This window comes from Astyanax mexicanus, chromosome 17 (assembly GCF_023375975.1).
Source record: "Astyanax mexicanus isolate ESR-SI-001 chromosome 17, AstMex3_surface, whole genome shotgun sequence".
In the NCBI taxonomy this organism is placed as follows: domain Eukaryota; kingdom Metazoa; phylum Chordata; class Actinopteri; order Characiformes; family Acestrorhamphidae; genus Astyanax; species Astyanax mexicanus.
In genome coordinates this window covers 31,724,069-31,746,821 of record NC_064424.1, presented here as the reverse complement: position 1 = coordinate 31,746,821, position 22,753 = coordinate 31,724,069, and the positions used below count along the sequence as shown (strand labels likewise).

General features: G+C 40.6%; 1 protein-coding gene across 8 annotated transcripts in view; it reads right to left on the bottom strand.

The window, feature by feature from the left end:
- The window catches only part of LOC103029501 (transcription factor 4), a 274,560-nt gene that overhangs the window by 19,511 nt on the left and 232,296 nt on the right, over positions 1-22,753 (bottom strand). For all 8 annotated transcript variants that reach the window (XM_022676294.2, XM_022676295.2, XM_022676293.2 and 5 more), the window contains 4 exons: positions 21,205-21,275; positions 18,896-18,974; positions 15,032-15,108; positions 14,722-14,931 (listed from right to left, as the gene is read on the bottom strand). In XM_022676294.2, the coding sequence (XP_022532015.2) occupies positions 14,722-14,931; positions 15,032-15,108; positions 18,896-18,974; positions 21,205-21,275 (437 nt within the window). The remainder of the gene's footprint in view (positions 1-14,721; positions 14,932-15,031; positions 15,109-18,895; positions 18,975-21,204; positions 21,276-22,753) is intronic.

Here is a 22,753-nt window from a genome sequence, read left to right as displayed (position 1 = left end):
GTGTATGTGTGTATGTAAAATGAGAGATGGAGACCAGGCCTTCTACTGACAGCATATTTCAGTAACACACACACACACACACACACACAGCAAATACAGAAAATACAGATCTGTTTTATGTTAATATTACAAATATACCTTAAGCAACAAGCTAACAAACAAAAACTATTACATAAGAAAGAAATGGATGTTTGGCAGTTTGAGAGTGGAAAAAAGGAAACAAAAGATTAAAGACAACATTTTGGAAAGAGGATAAAAAGGAAATGAAAGGAAAGAAAAAGGGCAAAGAAAGAAGGTAAGATTGGAAAGAGAAGCAAAAGGAAAAATAGGAAAAAGGATACAAAAAGAATAAAAAATGGCAGACGAACAGAAAAATGGGATATAAAAAAGGGAAAAATAAATAAAGAAATTAAAGACGAAAGAGCAAAGGGAATAAAAAAAGGGGAAAATAAGAGAAAAAATAATCTAAGTAAAGACAGAAAGGTGAAAAGAGGAGTGAAAAGCAGGCGGAGAAAACCAGGTGAAAGGTGCTGCTACTATATTTAAACTTGAATGTAGCTTGATTTAAATAGAGACACACTGTCACTCAGACACACACACACACACACACACCCAGAGAGAGTACAAGCTGGCGCATGGAGAGTGAAGAAAGGTGGAGAAAGCGAGGGATGGAGAACAGAGGTGTGATTTAATCCCCGCCTCCCTCTCATCCCTCCATATTCATCAGCAGCTCAGCTCTTCATCCTGCCTTAATCTGAGGATAACGCAGGTGTTACCGCTGATATTTACACACACACACACACACACACACGACCAGCATGAAGCCCCAACCCGGATGATCCGCTCATTATGTTTCCTAAATTAGGAAGGATGTCTTCAAATTTCTCCTTTCAGAGCAACGGAATTCTGCTTCTCTCCTTAAAACATCACTTTAACATTTCACTTAAACGAGACCCGCAGAATCAAAAACACCCCACTGCTCATTCTCAAGACCCCCTCGGCTTCAGCACCAGGGTGGTCCTGGGCTGTGAGGAACTGCGGTAAGAAGTGTGGTGAGACCTTTTCAGATCGTTTACCGAAATCGTTTCCTGGTAGAAACACAGCAATAAAATGTATCCTATGTGTCTGTGAACTCATGTAGACCGCAGACAGACAGACAGACAGACAGACAGACAGTTGTCTTTGTTGTAAGCATGGCAACAACCAAGCGGACAGATCAGTCATGCCCCACAAGTATAGAGCCCCAAAAGCAGAAGTTAAAGCTTTAGTTCAAACTCCATATAGAGACTAAAATTCTAGGTCACATTATTGGTCAGTTCCTGACCAATCACCATCTGCCTTTAAATGAATGAAAAAAGCACATTCTGTGCTGCTTTCAGTTATTTTTGATGTATATAGTTTCTTCCTCTCTTTCACCGGGGTGAAGTTTCTACCCATGCCATCCACATATGGTAGAATCTGCATTTGTCTAGACATGATAGAGCCAGGGATCACAGAGAATTTATGCATTCTATAATGTATATTATATTGAAATTTAAATATTTCTTAGTTGAAGTACAACTACGGAGGCCAGCACCCTAAATGCACCCTGCATTTAGGAACCATTTCTGCACTTTGTTATTGAATTGCATTATTAAATTTAATTTAATTAGTTTTTTTTGTGTATCATTATCACATATCCCTTTAAAAGACTGTGCTCCCTCTATAGGTAGAAGGTGTGTTCCAAAGCCATTAATCGATGGGTCTACCTGGTTTCTGTTGGGTGCTGGTACCAGCTGAGACAGTCTTTAACCATGTAGTGCACCTGAGTAGTATATTAAAGGCAATTAATTTAATACCTTTTCTTTTGTTTCTTTTTTAAATAAACAGCAAAATGTCAATTTTGGTGCATTGCATGTGTTTGCATAAAAAAAAGAACTTTGTTTTGGTAGATTTGTTTTTTTTTTTACTGAAACACACGTGACTGTGTCTAAAAACATGCATGGAATTCTATTCCCTGCTGTCCTCAACTTTGCTTGAAATGTAACTCGGGTCCTCACAAAATACAGGAAGGTCTGACCAGCATTTGGAGCTACATAGCTACAAGGTAAAGCAAACTAAGGAAAGCTGTTTAACGGTATGTGCCCACTGGCACTTTTCTTCAAGGCACATCACTGTGCCGGATATCTCAGCTCGCTGCTTGTGGGTCTGTCTGTGACGTTTTGAACTCAAATGAAGCAACAGAAGAAAACAATCGTAAGTTTTTATTTACAATTTTTGGTAAACCTTACAGTAATCTATAGTTCTATAAATCCATATTCCTCCAGTTTTTGGCTTTGCTTCTGTGGTAAAAAGGCGCCTGTACTGTGTGTGAAGTTGCAGGCTGCTGTTCCCTGATTGGCTGAATAAGTTTTCTCCAGAGGGCGGGGTTGTGTTCAACGCAGCCAAGAATGCATGACCAGCGGTGTCTGGCTGGAATTGTCCATTCAAACAGAAAAGCAACTTAAGCAACACATATCCTCTAGGTCATTGCAACATGGACATGATACTAGTTCCTGTCCTTTGACACGTGGCGCTTCATGTACGACATAAAACTGTGCTTACAAGCATTTCTGCCAGAAGCTTTTCTGTTTCAGACTAGCGCTCCATTCATTCACTGAGAGCCTCCTAAATCTACAACGCAATAATAATACACAGATCCATTACAGCCAAAGATCAAAATACGCTGGAATAAAAATAAACAGCATGCTACAAGTGAGCCTGAGCAGAGCCTTCCTGTTTCATGCGAGTGTGTGTGTGTGTGTGTGTGTGTGTGATCTTGTGGGACCCCTGCCCAAATCAGAAAACCATCCGTCAAAGCTGCACACAATATGGTAACACATTTACGGCTCCTAAAAATAAACCGTTTGTGGCCGAACAAAGGCGAGACACGGAGTCCGCGGAGTTGAGGAGGGGAAGAGGACGGGGAGGGAAGCGAGAGCGTGGTGGAGTGGTCGGGTTTACTTTAGCTCTAATGGCTGGAACAAATGAGCTTCCTCTGCATACAATGCACTGTGTGTCCGCGGACAATGCGAACAATTGCGTGGGGTCAGTGTGAGGAGCCATTACTGAGCAGTCCAACACACGCGAGCAGAGAGGAAGCGGAAGTATAAGCGCTTGGCTTAAGACCTTGGCTCTTCCTTTCCGCTCTTTACCCAACACTGGCCAATTTATTAGAAACCTCTGTGTGCCCATGTGGCACCACCTTGTTGGTGAGAAGTCGATATACAAGTGTCCTTCTCTAGACCTCCAGAACTGCTCTTCTCTTCATATCTTTGGACGGTGGTCCCATTCTTAATCCATGAAGACCACCATAGTTGCAACACTGCTGTGCTGAGAATGGACCACCACCTCAATAACACATGGAGTTACCAATACTTATACCAATGGCATTGGTTTTATACAGCTCAAACTAAAGTTTGGATGCCAAATTGGTTCTTTGCCTGGTAAACCTTTTTGGTTTGAACTGGTAGTAGACGTTTCTGTATGGTACCTTTACATACAGTGTCAACAGGGGCATATTAATGCACAAGCTACTCCAGGCTGCAGGCTTGGGGCTCATACAATGATTAGGGCCCACTGTTTGGCTCAAATATATATATTTTTATTAATCCATTATCACCCAACCACCATGCCCTGCCCTGCTCCGCCTCATCTAGCTTCGTGCTTCAGTCAGAGACCTTTTTGATGATGGGAATGATGAGTATGTCTGTGTGAGTGTGCGTATGGCCGCTCACGCTGTTTATCATGAGCCCGGTTAACAATAAAGCGAATTCAGCAAGCTACCTATGGACCTATGTCACTGTGCTGAAGACTCTCAGAGCTTTCTCTCTCTCTGTCTCTCTCTGTCTCTCCAACATGTGACACACACACACAGACACCTGATGCACGTTTCCAGGTTGTTGAAGGTAGAATATGCAGCTACACTAGCATTTCTTTCTTCTATTAAATCTCTCTTAAACTTAGCACATTCAAATATATTCTAATTTTTAATGCCTATAGATAGAAATAGCATTTTATTTTTTGGTGTGTGTGTAGAAGTGTTTGGAATATGGGACCCATTCAAAGTGTAGCCTAAGGGCCACGATCACCTTAATCCACCACTGAGGGTCAGTGATATCTGCTACCAAGAAGTTCCAGCAGATACTTTTAAAAACTTTGAAGGTTGTATTGCCACAGATAAGACTGAGGCGAAAGCAGAATGGCAGTGGGTCATCTTCAGAGACCATGATGACCAACATATGACCAACAAATCCTTGTGTGAAGGCATATGGTCAGCTCCAAGATGAACAGTTGGATGCAGTGGTGTGAAGTGAGGCCCTTCTGAACCCTTCAGAGAAGGGGTGACAATAAGTGCATGTAAATAATTACATCATTTTTAATCAAGAAATATATATTATAGTTATTGTAAGTGTGTGGACTTATTTTATAAATGACCTAAAATAAAAATCAGCGACTAAGTCAAAGCATTAGTCTGTGTTTTTCAGTTGCTACAGGACTCTTATATGACTGACAGTGGTACTGACCAATCAAAGCTTTTTAAAATGACTTCTGCCCCCTTTGTGTCTGCTCGTGGAAAGTCGTACGACAATCTAACCAATCAGATTCATGATTTTCACTCTGGGGGGCGGGGCCATGGCTGTCTAACCCCTTCTGAGCGCTGTGCTGAAGGGGTACGCAGTGATTAGTCGTAAAACAGCGTGCATGCTGGATTAGTTCAGTAGTTAGCTAACTATCATGGAATTGCGACTGCAAATAAGACAGATATTGTGTCACATCTTATTAAAAAGCCTAATTTTTAAGGCTGTTCTTCAATGTGAAACTAATCCACAATAGGTCGTCTGACTGGTAAGTTTTTGTGTGTACTTAATGTTTTGGTTGCCCTGGCGGACTGTCGTCATACAAATGAGTGATATTTGTTGAACGGTTGTACTTGTAGGAACATTAAGCATTTATTGTTGGGTCTTTTGTATACTTTTGTGGTTTGTAGCTGTATTTGTGGGCTGTTAATGTTTGTTAAGTTCATATAATTTAGTCAAGACAGAGAATACATAGCTATTGTAATTTTTGCGTATGGGGTGGGGGTGTGGGGTGGGTGGATGTTTTGCAGAAGGGGTACCCACTATTTTCACTGCACGCCACTGGTAGAATGCAATTCCTTGACCTCCTTAACTTTGCATCAAAGAGGTCCACTACAGTGTGCTATTCCAACAGGACAATGCTCATCCACATACTGCTGACCACTGAAGAGCTTGTCTAGAATAGAAGATAGAAGATCAATACTCATGTCATGGCAAACTGCATCACCAGACCTATTCCTGATCAAAATTTCCCCCTGCAAAATCGGCACTGGATGGATTATTATCGCAGGAAAACATTAGGAATCTTTTATACCATATACACACACACGTATTACATACATGGACTAATGTCTCAGTCAGTGTAGTGTGCAGACAGGAACAAAAAGGAGTGTGTGTGTGGGTGGCTTGGCATGTTTTGTGTTATGGGAGTGTGTTTAATGTGTTTAATGTGTTTCGTGTGTGTGTGTGTGTGTGTGTGTGTGTTTCCCTTTCCTGTGCTGGGAGCTAGTGGGGAGAGTGTGTGTTCTGCTATCTGTCAGTTCGTCTCTCTCTTTTCCAGCTGCACCCGGATCTCCACATAGCTTTCCCATGATTTCATAAATGCAAGGCAGACTACACACACACACACACACACACACACTCACACACTCTCTCTGCTCCACAGCTGTTCATCTGCTGATCTGTAGAAAACTGAAACAGTCAGACAGAAAGCAGAGAGAGACTGATGTGAATGAGTGAGTGAGGTATCGAGCGAGTGTGTGAGAATGCGAGAGTGTGTGTGTGTGTGGGTGTGCAGGTGTTGACCGCTCTCTCAGATCTCCAGCCGTTCTGTTCTTCAGCTCCTGTAAACACTCGATAATCCTCAGTCAGTAATTAAACCCTTCAGGTGATGGATGGACAGCTGATAGAAGGTTTTAGGGGGGTTGGTGGTCCGGTGCTCAACACTTAGGACCCCTCAGATAAATTTCTAATAAAGCCCTCCAGTCCACCAGGGTGTCTCTGAAAATCGAGCGTCCAGGGACTGTACTCAGGCCTCGGTGTGGGCTCCAGCGGTGTCTCGGACACTAGGGGGCACACTAGGGTGCGTTTAGGGATCCGCAGTCAGCTCCGAGAGCCGGACAGGGAAAAGTGCGGTCACAAAGCAGGCACTGTGTGGGCATAGTTACCATAGTGATTGGAGAAGGGTGTCTGAGAAGTGGGGCAGGGCTGGAATAGTGACTCTTTGTGTGTCCCAGACACACACACACACACTCACACACACACACACACACACACACACACACACACAAACACACACACACACACACACACACACTCATGTTTTAATTATGCACCACTTCCTGTGTTTTAGTCATGGGCGGGTGTTGTTCGAACCCCCTCTGAGCCTCTGAAGTCTCCAGTCTGACAAAACAGAGGTGCTGCAGACACTTTTGGCTTTGTGTAAAACACACACACACACACACACATACACACAAATGTATCTTAACTTAAGTCTTCTTACCTGTCTCTCTCAGACATGGGACATGTTTTCTGTTAAACATGGGGGTGGGGGTTTTAGAATCAACTCAAAAACTCATACACGTGCCCTTCTTAATGCAACATAGCTAAGTCCCTCATAACCCAACACAACTCAAACTTCCATGTCTAAACACAACTTAAAACCTTCTAACTCAATGCAATTCAAATTGTGTTACCAGGTTAAGTGTATGGATTTTTGAGTTATGTTTGAGTCGTTTGAGTTTGAAACCCCCACTCCACAACTCAACATTCAACACAACTTAGTCTCCCATAACTAAACACAACTCAACATTTAACACAACTTAGTCTCCCATAACTAAACACAACTCAACATTTAACACAACTTAGTCTCCCATAACTAAACACAACTCAACATTTAACACAACTTAGTCTCCCATAACTAAACACAACTCAACATTTAACACAACTTAGTTTCCCATAACTAAACACAACTCAACATTTAACACAACTTAGTCTCCCATAACTTAACACAACTCAAACACAACTTAAGTTATCAAAACTTAAATCATCTTATGATACAAGACACAACAACTTGTTACAGTAACACAACCCAAACTCTCATTACTCAGCACAACCCAAATCCACATAATTAAATACAACTTAAACTCACTGATTACAACAAAAACTCTCATAACTCAACACAACTCAAACCCTCATTACAACACAACTCAGTTGCACATAACTCAACACAACAACTTGATAACACAACTCAAACTCTCAAAACCCATCACAACTCAAATCAAGAAAACTAGACAACTCAAACGCACTGATTACAACTAAAACTCTCATAACTCAACACAACCCAAACACTTATTACATCATAACTCAGTCTCTCATAACTGAACACAACTCATACATTCATAATTGAACACTACTCATACACTCGTAACTGAACACAACTTAAACCCTCAAACAGCTGAAAGTCTTAAAACTAAATATAACTCAAACTCACTGATTACAACTAAAACTCTCATAACTCAACGCAAATCAAACCCTTATTACAACACAACTCAGTCTCTTATAAGACAAGACAAAACCCTCAAAACACAACACATAACTAAACACATAAAGTTAATAAACTTTAACTTGCATTATGCAACAAAAAAACAAACACTAAAGCCATTTAAACATCAGCAGGAGCTGTACTAGCAATCTAACAACACAACACAAAATAACATCTTAATAAAATCTAAAAATGGTATCGTTAGAATCACAGTTTAAGTACATTCTCAGGGCCTTTATGTGTTTTTGTTATTAAAAACTATATTTTAATGTCCTTTAGGCTCTAGTACATGACACAGAGCAGCAGAGCTGAGAAAAAAGGAGAGAGAGAGAAGCTAGCTTAAAGCTGTGGGACTCCAGCTAGCTTTAAAGAGCCGGTCTTCTGACGGCCCACAGTCTGCTCAGTGCTGAAGATCTGCAGCAGCTCACGACAGTTTTTTTCCCAAAGGATGTGGGTTTAAAAGACCAATAGAACTTCTTCAGAAAGCCGTAATGCCCACGTCTCAACACAGAGAACAGAGACCACCAGCCCTGTAAACCCCCAACATCAAAACCCACGCCGCTTTACAGATTAGCACACGATACCTCACCTAGCAGCTACAAGCAACTGTGTGTGTGCGTTTGTGTGTGTGTGTGTGTGTGTAGGGGGATGTAGATATAAAAGAAATTCATTTCAGGGTGAATTCTTGCATTTTGCACAGAAAAGTTACAGTAAGAAAGCTCGAAATTTTGCTTTGCTGTGAAAAAGTCTCTCTCTCTCTCTCTTTCTTTCTCTCAGTCTCTCCGCCTCTCTCTCTCTCTCTCTCTCTCGTTAAACAGCTGGTATGTGTTAGCCGGCCTGTTTTGCTGCGTGGCTGGAGTCAGACGCTGAGGTCATCAGGCAAGCAGGTGCTCATGGGATGGGGAGGGGTGTGTGTGTGTACATGCCTATGTGTGTGTGTGTGTGTATAGGGGGGGGGGGGGATTTATGTTTTCCTCTGTGTTTAAAGTAGACTGAAATGAATAGTTCCACATGAATACAGTTTATATTATATAGTGAATAATATGAAATAATTCATAATATTTGCAACCCCAAATCAAAAAAAATTGAACAGTGTGGAAAATGCTAATATTACACTAGGGTACTGAGTTTGTACTGAGATCATTCATTATTATTCATGTGTTTCAGGTTAAAATTAAAAAGGATCATCACCAACAGGTCCAAAAGCAAGGGACTGTCATGGTTTTGGGGTTTGTCAGTACACTTCAATGATGCAGCATTAATGAAGAAAAGAAGACACTGTGCACGACTTGCATTGGTTGTGAACGCCCAAAAGGCATGCACTAATTCTCTTAATTAATCATGGGTGTGTTTTTGACATAAGGTGAAATAAGCCAATCAGTGTATCACTTGCCATTCCCTTTAAGAGCCAGGTGTGCTCTGATGCGTGGCCAAGATAGCAATGTTTCAGACTTTTTTTCGTTTCGTGAAAAACATCTTTTTCCAGGGATGTCCATGCATTTTTCAAAAAGACAATGTAAAACCACACACTCCACACATGGCTTGGCTACAGAAGACAACGGGTCCAGGTACTGGACTGGCCTGCCAGCCTGCATGCAGTACTGAGACAAAAATAAAACTTTGAGAAGGATTGACAATCTTACAAACTGGCCAGTGGTTTACCATTCCAACTTTTTTGGATTGTGTGTTTGCATTCCTAAAAATGTGGGAATGGATGTGTGTTAGTAAATTTAATAAGGAGATCAGACAAAAAAAGTTTAAATATCTTGGTTTCAAACTCTCTGCAATGAAATATATAATTGTATGGTCTTAAGCGCATCATATTATAAGGTGCACCGGATTATAAGGCGCATGTTAAGCAACACTAGTAAGGAACAAGGGGTCACCATGTTTTCCTTCTAATTCAGCAGGTCTCGCCGTTAAATTAATTCTTTAAAAAATATATTTTAAAGTCAAACGAGCGCTGGATGTTAATCTACACAGATTTCTCTCCTAAAAACGGTTTATCTAAATGAGTAAAACGCTTCAGTTTATGTACAGTAAGCTTCGATTTTCAATATTTTAGCTTGGTTAGCAGCTGTGCTAGCCGCAGATAGCAGCACTTAGCGATAGTAAAGTCCGTCTGACAATGCTACACTGTGTTCTGGTAAGCCAGGGCGCTATCAGCTACAGGTTCTTCCCACGTAGCTTGTTTTAACACGGTAAACACGCGAACTAGAGTCTAATATACTAACCCCTTAAAAAGGAATGCTAATACTGCTAATGCTGATGCTAATACTGCTCCAGCCTTGGTGCTGGAGAAACTTTACTGAAACTCCTGTATAACGCTGTACTTCAGTGGAGTGGCTTTACTGCTTCTTAAAACCTGACTGGTAGAATTCATACATAAGGCGCAACAGATTATAAGGTGCACTGTTAACTTTGGGGGAAAATTAAAGGATTTTTAAATTTAAAATGCGAAAAAATATGGCAAAAGGAAATGTAAAAGAAAATTGTTTCTGAGTTGGGATTGTATTTAATAATTCATTTTGGACACGGAATCTTTCATAGTGGATACTACATAATTCAGTTACTGTTTAATTAATACTAGATACTGATCAATGTGCAGAATATCATTACTTTTATCAATAATGCAATATAATATTATATATTATATAATATAATACAATTTAATATATTTATTGCTCTATAAACCAATACTATAATGAGTTCTACTTTTCTTTTAGCGCGTATTAGTGTGTGTGTTTCTTTGAGTGTGTGTTATGGCAGATGGTTTAGCATGTATAAACACACTTCTCAAGTGATAGAGTGTAAATACACACAAGTGTTTCAGAACTACACACTTCATTAAGACACAAAGCAGACCTGGTTGAGGCTCCACCCACAGTGGAGTCCAGCCAATCACCTTCTGGCCTTGCATTTAAAGCAAGTGCTTTTCGGGCCTTCTCCTTCGTTTATTTATGTTAATATAACGAGCTCATTAACGCTGGAAAACATGCGCACGGATGCCTCGCACACCGGCACGGCAAACACAAACAAACACATGAAAGATTAAATAAACAGCAGCGTTCTGAAGCCCTCGCTCGGTTCTCCAACACAGAGCCGCATCTGTGTGGATCTGCGTTAGAGTTTAAACTGCAGCTCAGCCGAACTTGAGTTTTATAAAAAGGTGTGACCAAGAGCATGACTTCACACACTGATCAGGAGAGCTGGGAACAATCTAACCTAACATTGGTTGTTTGACAGCCCAAACTTAGGTGAATGAGGTTTAACAGGACAATGCTTGTCCACATACTGCTGCTATCTCAGGATCTTGTCTTGATGATACAGATACTTCACCGTGGCTAACTGTGTTGCCAGACATATCCTTAAAAAAAATGTAAAATGGAAATTCATGAACTTTCAAGCTGTATGGGATGGATTCTTACAGGAAACTATTAGGAACCTCTACAACTCCATGCTGAGACTCCAGACATGTTGCATCACACTATTTCTGTGTGTGTAGCTATTTAAATATCATCATTTACGGACTATAAGGTGTACCTTATTATGCATAGCACACTATCAATGAACGTCTATTTTCTGGTCTATTTTCTGGTCTATTTTCATACATGTGGCACACTGTATTATGAGGAGCATTTTAAGCGACAATAATAAGGAACAAGGGTGTCACCATGTTTTTAATCTACACAGATATCTCTTCTCAAAACTGTTTATTTGGGTGAGTAAAGCACTTCTGTTTATTCACAGTAAACTTAAATTTCCAATATTTTCAACAGCGCGGTTAGCAGTAGTTAGCGTTTAGTGCTAGTAAATGCCACCCAACAGAGCTAGACTGAGGAATCCTGAGTGTTCCAGTTACCCAGAGAGCTATCAGCTAGTGTTTCATTCCACGTAGCTTGTCTTAACACGGGAATGACGCAGGCTACAGTCAAATATACTCACCTCTGAACTGTGAAAGCGCTAGCAATGAGGTTAGCGGCTAATGCTAATACTACTCCAGCCTCAGTGCTGGAGAAACTTTACTGAAACTCCTGAATAACACTGTACTTCAGCAGAGTGGCTGGTAAAATGTATACATAAGGCGCATTTGATTATACGGCTCACTGACGATGTTTGGGAAAATTAAAGGATTTTAAATTGCCGTATAGTGCAAAAAATACATTATGACTTAAGCCCATTTCTATTTTACCCCTTGGGCTTACTCCTCATGTGTAATTTCAATGTTTAGGGTCATTTTCCTCATAACAAGCATAAAAAGTATAGCTAGTAGTAAATCTCAGTAGATAGCTAGCTAGCTAACTTTCCCGTTCCACCTTAAAAGGTGCGACATATGGGAAAGGCTACAGCATTTAAGGTGGAACAGAAACATAAAATAAAATAAAAGGCTAATTTAAGCTCCTTATCACAGAGGAATAAAGGACTTGACAGAATTAATAACTACTGCACCACCTGCCCCCTTTCTGAAGACATACGATGCCCTAAAGATTACCAGTTAACCAGCAGCTAGGTTGCTGAACTTTAGCACTCCACTGCTGTATATCTGTATTGTGTGCATGAAGTTTTGTTTGATTGGGCCTAAGTGTTGTCTAGAGCAGTCTAATTTTTTATTTTTTATTCATTGTTCCTGGTAACATATAAATTTAGTTCTTATGAATAGCATTCCAACTGATTCCAATACTTCTTTCTGGTTGCAACTATTACTACTAATTTTTGATGATTATTGTATTTAGATAAGCACATTGTTTAGACACAGACTGGTCTGTAATGTACTGTACTATACAGATGCTTCTGGAATGAGCCGCAACACAGAACAGCCAATCAGAATAGATCTGAGACGGCTAAGCAGACAGACAGGACAGTGGGCTGTAACTGAGCATCCAGCCACTGCCTGGCAACCAGCCGGGTCAAAGGTCTAGACGGATGAACCCTCTGTCTCACACACACACACACACACACACACACACACACACACACACACACACACACAAACAGGTGAGCTGCGGGGGCAAGTGTGTGTGCGTGACGGTGCACTTAATTGGACACAGCACTGTGTCCTTTAAGGGTTCTCACAGCAGGTGTGTTCAATTGACTCACAAACACACACACACACACAAATACACACACACACACACACACACAAATACACACACACACAGGTTGAGAGCTCTCCCGCGTCGATGAGGGTTTATAAAAACTCAAGGCCGTGTTTGTTTGTCTGAAGTGTGTGTGTGTGTGTGTGTGTGTGCACAGCAACCCTCCTGTCAGTGTCTCCTTTGCTACACCATTCTCTCTCTCTCCGTCCACCGCTGTTGTTTCTCTTTCTCTCTCTCTCTCTCTCTCTTTTTCTTTCTCTATTTTCCTCTCTCTCTTTTGCAGCCCATTCTCTCCTTCCATTTATCTGCCTCTCTTTCTCTCTTTTCCTCTCTTGTCTTTGTTTTTCTCTCTGCAGTTCTCTTTTTCCATTCCTCCTTGTCTATCCCTTTCTCTCTCTCTCTGTTATTCCCTCTCTCCATCTCTTTCTCTCTCTCTTTCCATTTCCTGTATTTAGTTGTGGTCTGTCTGCTGTCTGTGATGCGCAGGGGTCACATGTGCTTTAAAGCCAGAAAAAGAGAGAAAGACAGACATGGAAATATAGAAAAAGAAAGAGAGAGAGAGAGACATAGAGAAACATAGAAAAAGAGAGAAAAACATAGAGAATTACATCAGCGTGTCACACACTCCCTAAAACTCCTGCATCATGAGCATGTGGTCGTTGTCAAGCCTCATAAGTTCTGCCTGGCAGTGTGTGTGTGTGTGTGTGTGTGTGTGTTCTTTTAGCTTCTTTTCTTTCTTTCGTCCCACTTTCCTTCCCCTCCCTGTCCTGCTCCAACAGTGACCCTCTAAAGCTGCATGACCACGGTGATCATCTCAAAGCCCCAGTTCTGCTCATCACCAGTCACCCGAGACCAGCACAATCAGGACAGTACACTGATAGCATGATGCTAACTGTAGAACATAGGCTTCCACTATAACTGTTAGCTGCATTAGCTTTTACGCTCCAGTGTAAATCTACAGAACCAGCCAGCTCATCCTGTTTAATCCATTTCATTTAGGGCAGTGATGAGAGGTGGGGGCGGGCAGGGTTACAGTGGCTTGCAAAAGTATTCATACCCCTTGAACACAAAGTAGCACAGGACATTGACTAGGCCATTCTAACATATTAATATTCTTTGATCTAAATAATTCCACTGTAGCTTTGGCTGTGTGTTTAGGGTCATTGTCTTGCCGGGAGGTGAATCTCCTTCCCAGTCTCAAGTCTTGTGCAGCTTCCAACAGGTTTTCTTCTAGGATTGCCTGTATTCATCTCCATCCATCTTTTCATCCACCTTGACAAACTTCTCTGTCCATTCAGACGAAAAGCATACTTACAGCATGATCTGCTTATGTCGTTCTTTCAACAATGTTTTCTTCTTGCCTCTCTCCATAAAAGCCAGATTTGTGGAGCACATGACTTATAGTTGTCCTTTTGACAGATTCTCCCACCTGAGCTGTGGATTTCTGCAGCTCCTCCAGAGTGACCATGGGCCTTTTGGCTGCTTCTCTGACTCTCCTTGCTAAATCTGTTAGTTTAGGTGGATGGCCATGTAGAATACTTTTTATATTTTTGAAAGATGGACTAAATAGTGCTCGTTGGGATGCTCAAAGCTTGGAATATTTATAGTCTTTAGAACTTATCCCTGCTAAACTGTCTGGTGACTTCCTTGGTCTAGTTTTCTCTAACAAACCACTAAGGCCTTCATACAATTGATTGCACAGAATTTTATTTAGAGGTTTTAGAGTAAATGTGGCCCAGTACTTTTGTACATCACACTTTTTAGATTAATACTTGATTAACAATTTAAAAACTTTCCTCTTCACAATGATATGCTACTTTGTGTTTTTCTATTACTTAAAATCTCAATGAAATACATTTAAGTTTGTGGTTGTAAGGAGGCAAAATATGAAAAAGTTTAAGGCGTATGAATACTTTTCAAACCACTGTATATCTAGCTGTATATAGCTATTGCTTTAAGGTGTGGGTTAAACTTGCGCTCCTACCATGAGGGAGTGTCTGTTGGAGGACAGCAGGCCGGTGCCGTATCCCGCCCCCAGGCCCCCCATGGCCCCGTTGTGTGAGTGTGAAGGTGCGATGAGGCTGTGCAGGTCAGCGTGGCCGGAGGACATGGCCGTGGACGGGCCGACTGCGTGCCTCTGCAGGACGTGGATGGCATCGTCCAACCGCTCCAGCCTGTCCTCTATACGACTTTGCTGCAGAGAGAGATAAAAAGAGAGTCATTAATCGATCGATTGATTGGTTGATTGATAGGTTTGATTGTCAATAAAGCACATTTCAAAAAATGAAACTTACCAGCGAGTGCAAGGGGGCTTCATAGTTGGGGGACGATGGTCCCTGACCGTTTCTGGACCACACTGCTGAACTGGCAGCTAAAGAAGAGAAGAGATTCATGTTAAGGGGGATTTTGTTTAGGCAGCTCTAATTAAGGCAGCTCTTATTAAAGCAGAACTTATTAAGGCAACTCTTACTAAGACAGCTCTTACTAAGGCAGCTTTTATAAAGGCAGCTCTTACTAAGGCAGCTTTTATTAAGGCAGCTCTTACTAAGGCAGCTTTTATTAAGGCAGCTCTTACTAAGGCAGCTCTTACTAAGACAGCTCTTACTAAGGCAGCTTTTATTAAGGCAGCTCTTACTAAGGCAGCTTTTATTAAGGCAGCTCTTACTAAGGCAGCTTTTATTAAGGCAGCTCTTACTAAGGCAGCTTTTATTAAGGCAGCTCTTACTAAGGCAGCTTTAATTAGGCAGCACTTACTAAGGCAGCTCTTACTAAGGCAGCTCATAATAAGGCAGCTCTAATTCAGGCAGCTTTTACTAATACAGCTCTAAATAAGGCAGATTTTTTGAAGGCAGCTCTTATTAAAGCAGTTCTAATTAAGGCAGCTCTTACTAAGACAGCTCTTACTAAGGCAGCTTTTATTAAGGCAGCTCTTACTAAGGCAGCTTTTATTAAAGCAGCTCTTACTAAGGCAGCTTTAATTAGGCAGCACTTACTAAGGCAGCTCTTACTAAGGCAGCTCATAATAAGGCAGCTCTAATTCAGGCAGCTTTTACTAATACAGCTCTAAATAAGGCAGATTTTTTGAAGGCAGCTCTTATTAAAGCAGTTCTAATTAAGGCAGCTCTTACTAAGACAGCTCTTACTAAGGCAGCTTTTATTAAGGCAGCTCTTACTAAGGCAGCTTTTATTAAGGCAGCTCTTACTAAGGCAGCTTTAATTAGGCAGCACTTACTAAGGCAGCTCTTACTAAGGCAGCTCATAATAAGGCAGCTCTAATTAAGGCAGCTTTTACTAATACAGCTCTAAATAAGGCAGATTTTTTTAAGGCAGCTCTTATTAAAGCAGTTCTAATTAAGGCAGCTCTTATTCAACCAGATATTAGTAAGGGAGCTCTTACTAAGACAACTCTTCCTAAGACAGCTCTTAAAAGGCAGTTTTTACAAAGGCAGCTCTTACTAAGGCAGCTTTTATTAAGGCAGCTCTTACTAAGGCAGCTCTTAATAAGGCAGATTTTATGAAGGTAGCTCTTATTAAAGCAGTTCTAATTAAGACATATAAATATAAATATACAAATATAAGTAAGGGAGCTCTTACTAAGGCAACTCTTAATAACACAGCTCTTAATAAGGCAGCTTTTTAAAATCATCTTTAATTAAGGCTCTCGTTAAGGTGGCTCGTGTTTAGGTGACTTTCGCTAAAGAAACTTAAGTTAATTTGGTTTACATTAAGGAAACATCTCTTGTAAATTAAGATGTAAGATGTTTTTTCTTAAGATGACTCTTTTTTAAGGACACTTTATCTTATTAAGGCAGCTCCTTCAATACGATGGGGACTTTTTAAGACAATTCTTCCTTACTAAGGTGGATTTGTATTGATGCCTTTTTTAAGTAGATCTTATTTACTAGCATACTAAGGTGGCACTAGTTAAGGTGGCCTTAGCTAAGGTGACTCATGTTAAGGTGGTCTTTTTTTGTTAAGGCGGCTATCAGTAACGCAACATTTTTATTAAGGTGGCTCTTATTAAGGTAGCTTCTGTTAAGGTGGCCGTTTCTCATTTAGGTGTCTCTCGTTATAGAGGCTGTCATTAGGATGTGGACCAGCTGAGGATCACACAGCCAATTAAAAACAGGGATGCAAGTGCATTCATTCATCCCTCGCTTTTCTTTTTACATGACCCCTCTTTTTCTCTCTCATTCTCTTTTTTCCTCTCGCTCTCTCTCTCTTTCTCTCTGTCTCTGCTCGCCCCCTTTTCTTCATTACGAATATTACACCTAATTACGTTGTTTTTATTGTCCTCTTTTATGGATATGCAGGGTTTTTGCAGTCCCCCACACCCTTTTTTATCAAGTCTCATTTCCATATGCTAATTAGCATATAATTACATCCGCATTCATGTGCAAATGCAGCCTCCGACTCCGACGCGAGAGGAAAAAAAAAACATATATGCGGCGTATATGTGCATTAAATTGCTCGCTTAAAGTTGATTGTGTTGGGTTTAAATATCAATTTGCAGTTGTCTGTATTAATAAGCGTCATTGTAATTGATTTAACGTCTAATAACCTTTACTGTGCGCTAACGAACACTTTGATAAACACTAATTAGGTGATGGTCGCAGGCCGTTTCCCAGGCCTCTTTAGTAACAGTGCACTCACGCGCACACACTCAGGCACAGTGAAGTCGTTCGGGGCGCAGTGTGTTCGTAATTAAGCGGACGCGGGGACACATGAAACGAATCGGGCGGCGGCGGCAGAATTAAAGCACAACTTTAAACAGGCTAACGCTAACGCTAACGAAGGCCCTCTCCGTCTGCATCTGCACTCGCTAATTGGCAAACAGGAGGGGGACGCAACAGCTGTATCTGTGAGAGTGAGTGAGTGAGTGTGTGAGTGTGTGTGTGTGTGTGTGTGTGTGTGAGTGGTGGGAAGGGAGGGAGTTGCCGTGGGAACAGGTCGCTATAGAGGAGTCTCTCAGGCCTGATGATTCGAGTTACAGGATCTTGGCACCAAGTTTTTTTCGGGCGCCATCTTGCTGCCACGCTGAAGTTGGTGGAAACAGCTGCCGCGCTTTCGCTCTCACTCTCTCTCTCACTCTGTCTCTCTTTCTCTCTCTCTAACTGTCTCTCTCTCTCGTTCCCTTTCTGTTTATATTTTTTCCTACTCAGGCTTCCTCTATATATCTTTACCTTATTTTGCAGATTCTTTCCTTCTTGTTTGTTCCACTCTTTTTCTTAGTTTCTTTCTCTCTTTCTTTCTTTCCCTTTTATCGATTCCTTTTTTCCAATCTATTCTTAGTCTCTGGCTTTCTTTCCATATAGTCCTTCCTCTTGTTCTCCATCTCTTAATTTATTTCCTCTATCTTTAAATTCTGCCCTCTTTCTGCCCTATTTCTATCTATCCATCCATCTCTCCAGTCAATCTCCATCTCACTATTTTTTCTGCTGTTTATATCTGTTAATGTTTTTTTTTATAAATTTCACTGATAAAAAAATCTATTTTTTGCTACTCTGGCCTCCTCTATATATCTTTACCTTATTTCACTTATTCTTTCTTTCTTTCTTTTTTCTTTTCCTATCTTCCTTAACCTTTTCTTTCATCTTCATTGATTCCTTTTTCATTCCACTCTATTTATTAGTTTCTTTCTTTCTTTCATTCCCTCTATTCCTTACTCTTTCTTCTCCATCTCTTTATCTATCTAACTCTTTATTTCTTTCATCTCTCTGTGTATCTCTCTTCATCTTCACATTCTATCTATCTATCTATCTATCTATCTATCTATCTATCTATCTATCTATCTATCTATCTATCTATCTATCTATTCATCCATCCATCCATCCATCCATCTATCCAGTCTATCTCTAACTCACTATTTTTCTGCTCACTCTTCTGTCTTTATCTGTCTATCTTTTTTTATTTATTTTGCCCCTTTTCCCTCTTTTCATCTTTTTTCTGTATCTTTCTCTACCGTATATTTTCCATCCCTCTTTCTCTCTCCCTCTGTCTCTCTTTCTCTCTCTTCCTCTCTCTCTCCCAGGGGTATGAGATGCCTTTAAGGGGTCTTTTGTTCAATCATTTAGAATCAGGAGGAAGCACACACACACACACACACACACACACACACACACACACAGAGCACTGAGCACAAGCACTGAGTTACTTACCTGTGAGAGAGGGTGGGGATCCCACTGGAGTGGAGGGGTTAGAGGAGAAGCTGTTGTTGGTGTGATCAGGGGAGTAGATCTGTAACGATAACACACACACACACCTGTGTTAAATGAGCAAACACACACACACAAACACACACATCTAATCTAAGCATGCATATTAATGTTAAACATCTCAGCTGAAGCCCCCTGAGGAGGCTTAATCCAGGAATTAGTGAGTCAGTGTGTGTGTGTAAATGTGTGTGTGTGCGTGAGAGCATGCTCCTGGCCCTGAGCACCTCTTAATTCATTCATGAGCATTTGAATCTGTGTATTAATGTTTGAGAGAGAGTGTGTGTGTATGTGTGTGTGTGTAAGTGTGTGTGTGTGTGTGTTTACAGTATTTGCTGCCCCCTTTTTATCCAAACTGCTGACCTCTGGTGTTTTTTGAAGAGAAATTTGATTATTTGACAGTCCACCCACATTAACGTGCCACACACACACATACACACACTACGCACACACACGTACATACACACATGCACTTACACACACACACACACACACTCACGCACAACTAATTACATCGCTGAGCGTTCCGTCCTTCGTAAGCAAAACTAAACACACATTTAATCACCTTTCAATTACCCAGCCCTCCACAGACGCACCCCAGAGAAACGCTAACCAGCCGGAAAGCGCCGCAAACAAACACGCAGCCCGGGACCCTCCGCCGCAGCCCCCCACCAGCCCCCGCCTCATAACGACACCTGAACACTAGGGGCTAATGTTAGCTAATGAGCTAAGAATGCAAACTGATTAGCTCCAAGTGAAGACGGGAGCGGAGACTGTAGCGCCACGTCAGCAACAAGAGATTAGCACAGCCAGAACTACACTTCCCATAATGCAATTCAATGTAAAGTAACAGACTTTTAATATGCATCACATCTATACGTAAAAAAAAGTAAAATCTTGAAACATCGTGGAACATACAAAAACATGTTCATGAGCTAGCATTAGCTTAGCTTAGCTTAGCATGCTACAAAGAATCCCATAGGGGATCCAGTATATGAGACCCGAAAGGGTATCACTTTAAAATAGGGCTCCTTTATAAATAAGGAGTTTATTAATGGCTATTAATTAAGTTGTAAATACTTTAAAAACATTAACAAGCACTTAAAACACAATAAATAGAAAGAACAACAGTGAAAATAGCTTTTTTTAACATATCAGATAAAATAATAAAGAAAGTCAGTTTAGTTATTATAGTTAAAGTTATATTAGAATAGAATGTTAGATCTAAAGTTTAACAGTATAAACGAATGTGGAATCACCCCCTGGTGCATGACAAGCCACTGTTGCCCTTCCTATTTATGTGTTGTAACTGCTTATTAAAGGTTTATAACCTAATTAATAACCATTAATAAACTCTTTATAAGCTATTTATAAACACTTTATAAAGGAGCTTTATTTTGAAAGTGGTACCCCCAAAAGTCCTGTGACACTTGCTCATACATTGTTTCTAACATCTAGTTTCCACTTTCTACTACATTCTAAACATAAAAAGAGAAATTTACTCCTGGAACCCCTGAGAAACGTATCCCATTCAGATAGGGCTTTTGTTGTTTTATCAAGATTCCTGAACCAGGCTATTCAAACTAGTATGGTCTCAAATAAAAAAAAAAAAATTAAATAAACTTTTTGATCAGATGAAAGCTGGAAACTAGCATGAGCACTCTTAGTCACCCTGTTAACCATGTTAGCTCTTTTAGGCACTAGCAGCTCTTTTACTTTACACTGTTCTGCAAGTAAATTGTAGCAAGGCGGCAAATTTGTTTCATACCTGGCTAGATTTGATTAGCATTATAAGGCACACTTAAAATCTTTTAAATCCTTCAATTTTTCCCAAAAATCTTCAATGCGCCTTTTAATCAAGTGCGCCTTATGTATGAATTTTACCAGTCAGGTTGTAAGAAGCAGTAAAACCACTCAGCTGAAGTACAGCATCATACAGGAGTTTCAGTGAAGTTTCTCCAGCGGCGTTAGCATTAGCTACACAGGACGAAGCTGATAGCGCATGGGTTACCGCAACACTTAGGGTTCCTCAGTCTTTCGGGCAGCATTTACTAGCGCTAACCAGGGCTGGCTAGCACTGGCAACCGGGGCTAGTGCTCACCCTTGGAAAAACACTGTATTTCTAAGCTTACTGTAAATAAACGAAAGAGACGTTCGTTGATAGTGCACTTTATAATTCGAAAAATATTAGCGGTTTAAGAGTCTGAACGTACTGGGAGATTACCAGTTTGGCCAATTCAGGCCTACTCACTCACCGAAGCCAGGGCTTTTCCTAAAGCGTCCCCCGTTTGTGAGCTGCTTGCTGCCCCACTCGGCGCCCGGTTAGCTGCACAAAAAACACAACAAGAAAATATTAGTACTTTGGCCTGTGGAGAGTATATTATAATTCACAAAAAATCATTTTAATCCAGTATGAAATTGCATCATATTAATAACTGCAGTGATTATAATTCAAAAAGAAGATGCAATGTGTGTTTTATTACATTTTACCAGTAATAACCGTGCAGTGAATATTTCCCTATATGGCTCTACAGTGCGTGTAGTAATATGCAGTAAGTAATAAGTGTGGAATGATTATAATCCAGTATGAAATTGTGATGTGTGCAATTCTTACAATCGTACAGCACTGTGCAATACATTTTATCCAGTAATGACAGTAATGATTACGTATAGGAATTATAATAATCCAGTATGAATTTGTCATTTTTACAGTCTGACAGTAATGACTGTGGGATGATTGCAGTAACCCAGTATGAATCTATAGAGTGTGCAGTTCTTGAATACAATCCAGTATGTATGGGTTGTGCAGTGTTAACATACTAACAGGAATCACTGTGATTTTATTTTAGTATGAATCTGCAGGGTGTGTAGTTTTTGCAGCCTGACAGAAAATATCTGTGAGATGGTTATAATCCAGTATGAATTTGGAGCGTGTACTGCAGGCTGTATACAATCAATCCTTTATCATATCAGTGTTTTAATATTGGATTAAATCCTGTCTACAAAAATAGAGACTGTTGGTGGAGTGAATAGAGATGAACCTTCTATTGATACCACTGATTTCAGGAAATATGGTGGAGAAACAAGTGTCCACATACATATAAACACAGAGTGTATCTCAGAAAAAGAAACAGCAAAGTGTGTAGAGTCGTGTGTGTGTGTGTGTGTATATCCTGCCCCCGCTGACATGCTAGTTGCCCATCTCTTATGACAGTCTCGGCCGTGCAGCTCCAGATGGGGAATTCACGCATTACAGACAACTTACTCTGCATTTCCTTACACACACACACACACACACTATGCCTTAAAGCTGAAACGTGACCTCATTCCTCCAACTTCAGTTTCTTCAAAACTTCATACACACACACTAACCCAATCTCTCTCTCACTCATTAAGTACAAGGTAGGTGTTTCTAATAAAGTGGCCAGTGAGTGAAAACATAAGGTAGTAAGATAATAAGTGTTTCTAATAAAGTGGCCAGAGAGTGGAAGCACAAGGTAGAGTAAGATAGTAGGTGTTTCTAATAAAGTGGCCAGTGAGCGAAAACACACGGTAGTAAGATAATAGGTGTTTCTAATAAAGTGGCCAGTGAGTGGAAGCACAAGGTAGAGTAAGATAGTAGGTGTTTTTAACAAAGTGGCCAGTGAGTAAAAACACAAGGTAGTAAGATAGATAATAGGTGTTTCTAATAAAATGGCCAGAGAGTTGAAGCACAAGGTAGTAAAAAAAAGTAAGTGTTTCTAATAAAGTGGCCAGTGAGTGAAAGAACAAGGTAGTAAGATAGTAGGTGTTTCTAATAAAGTG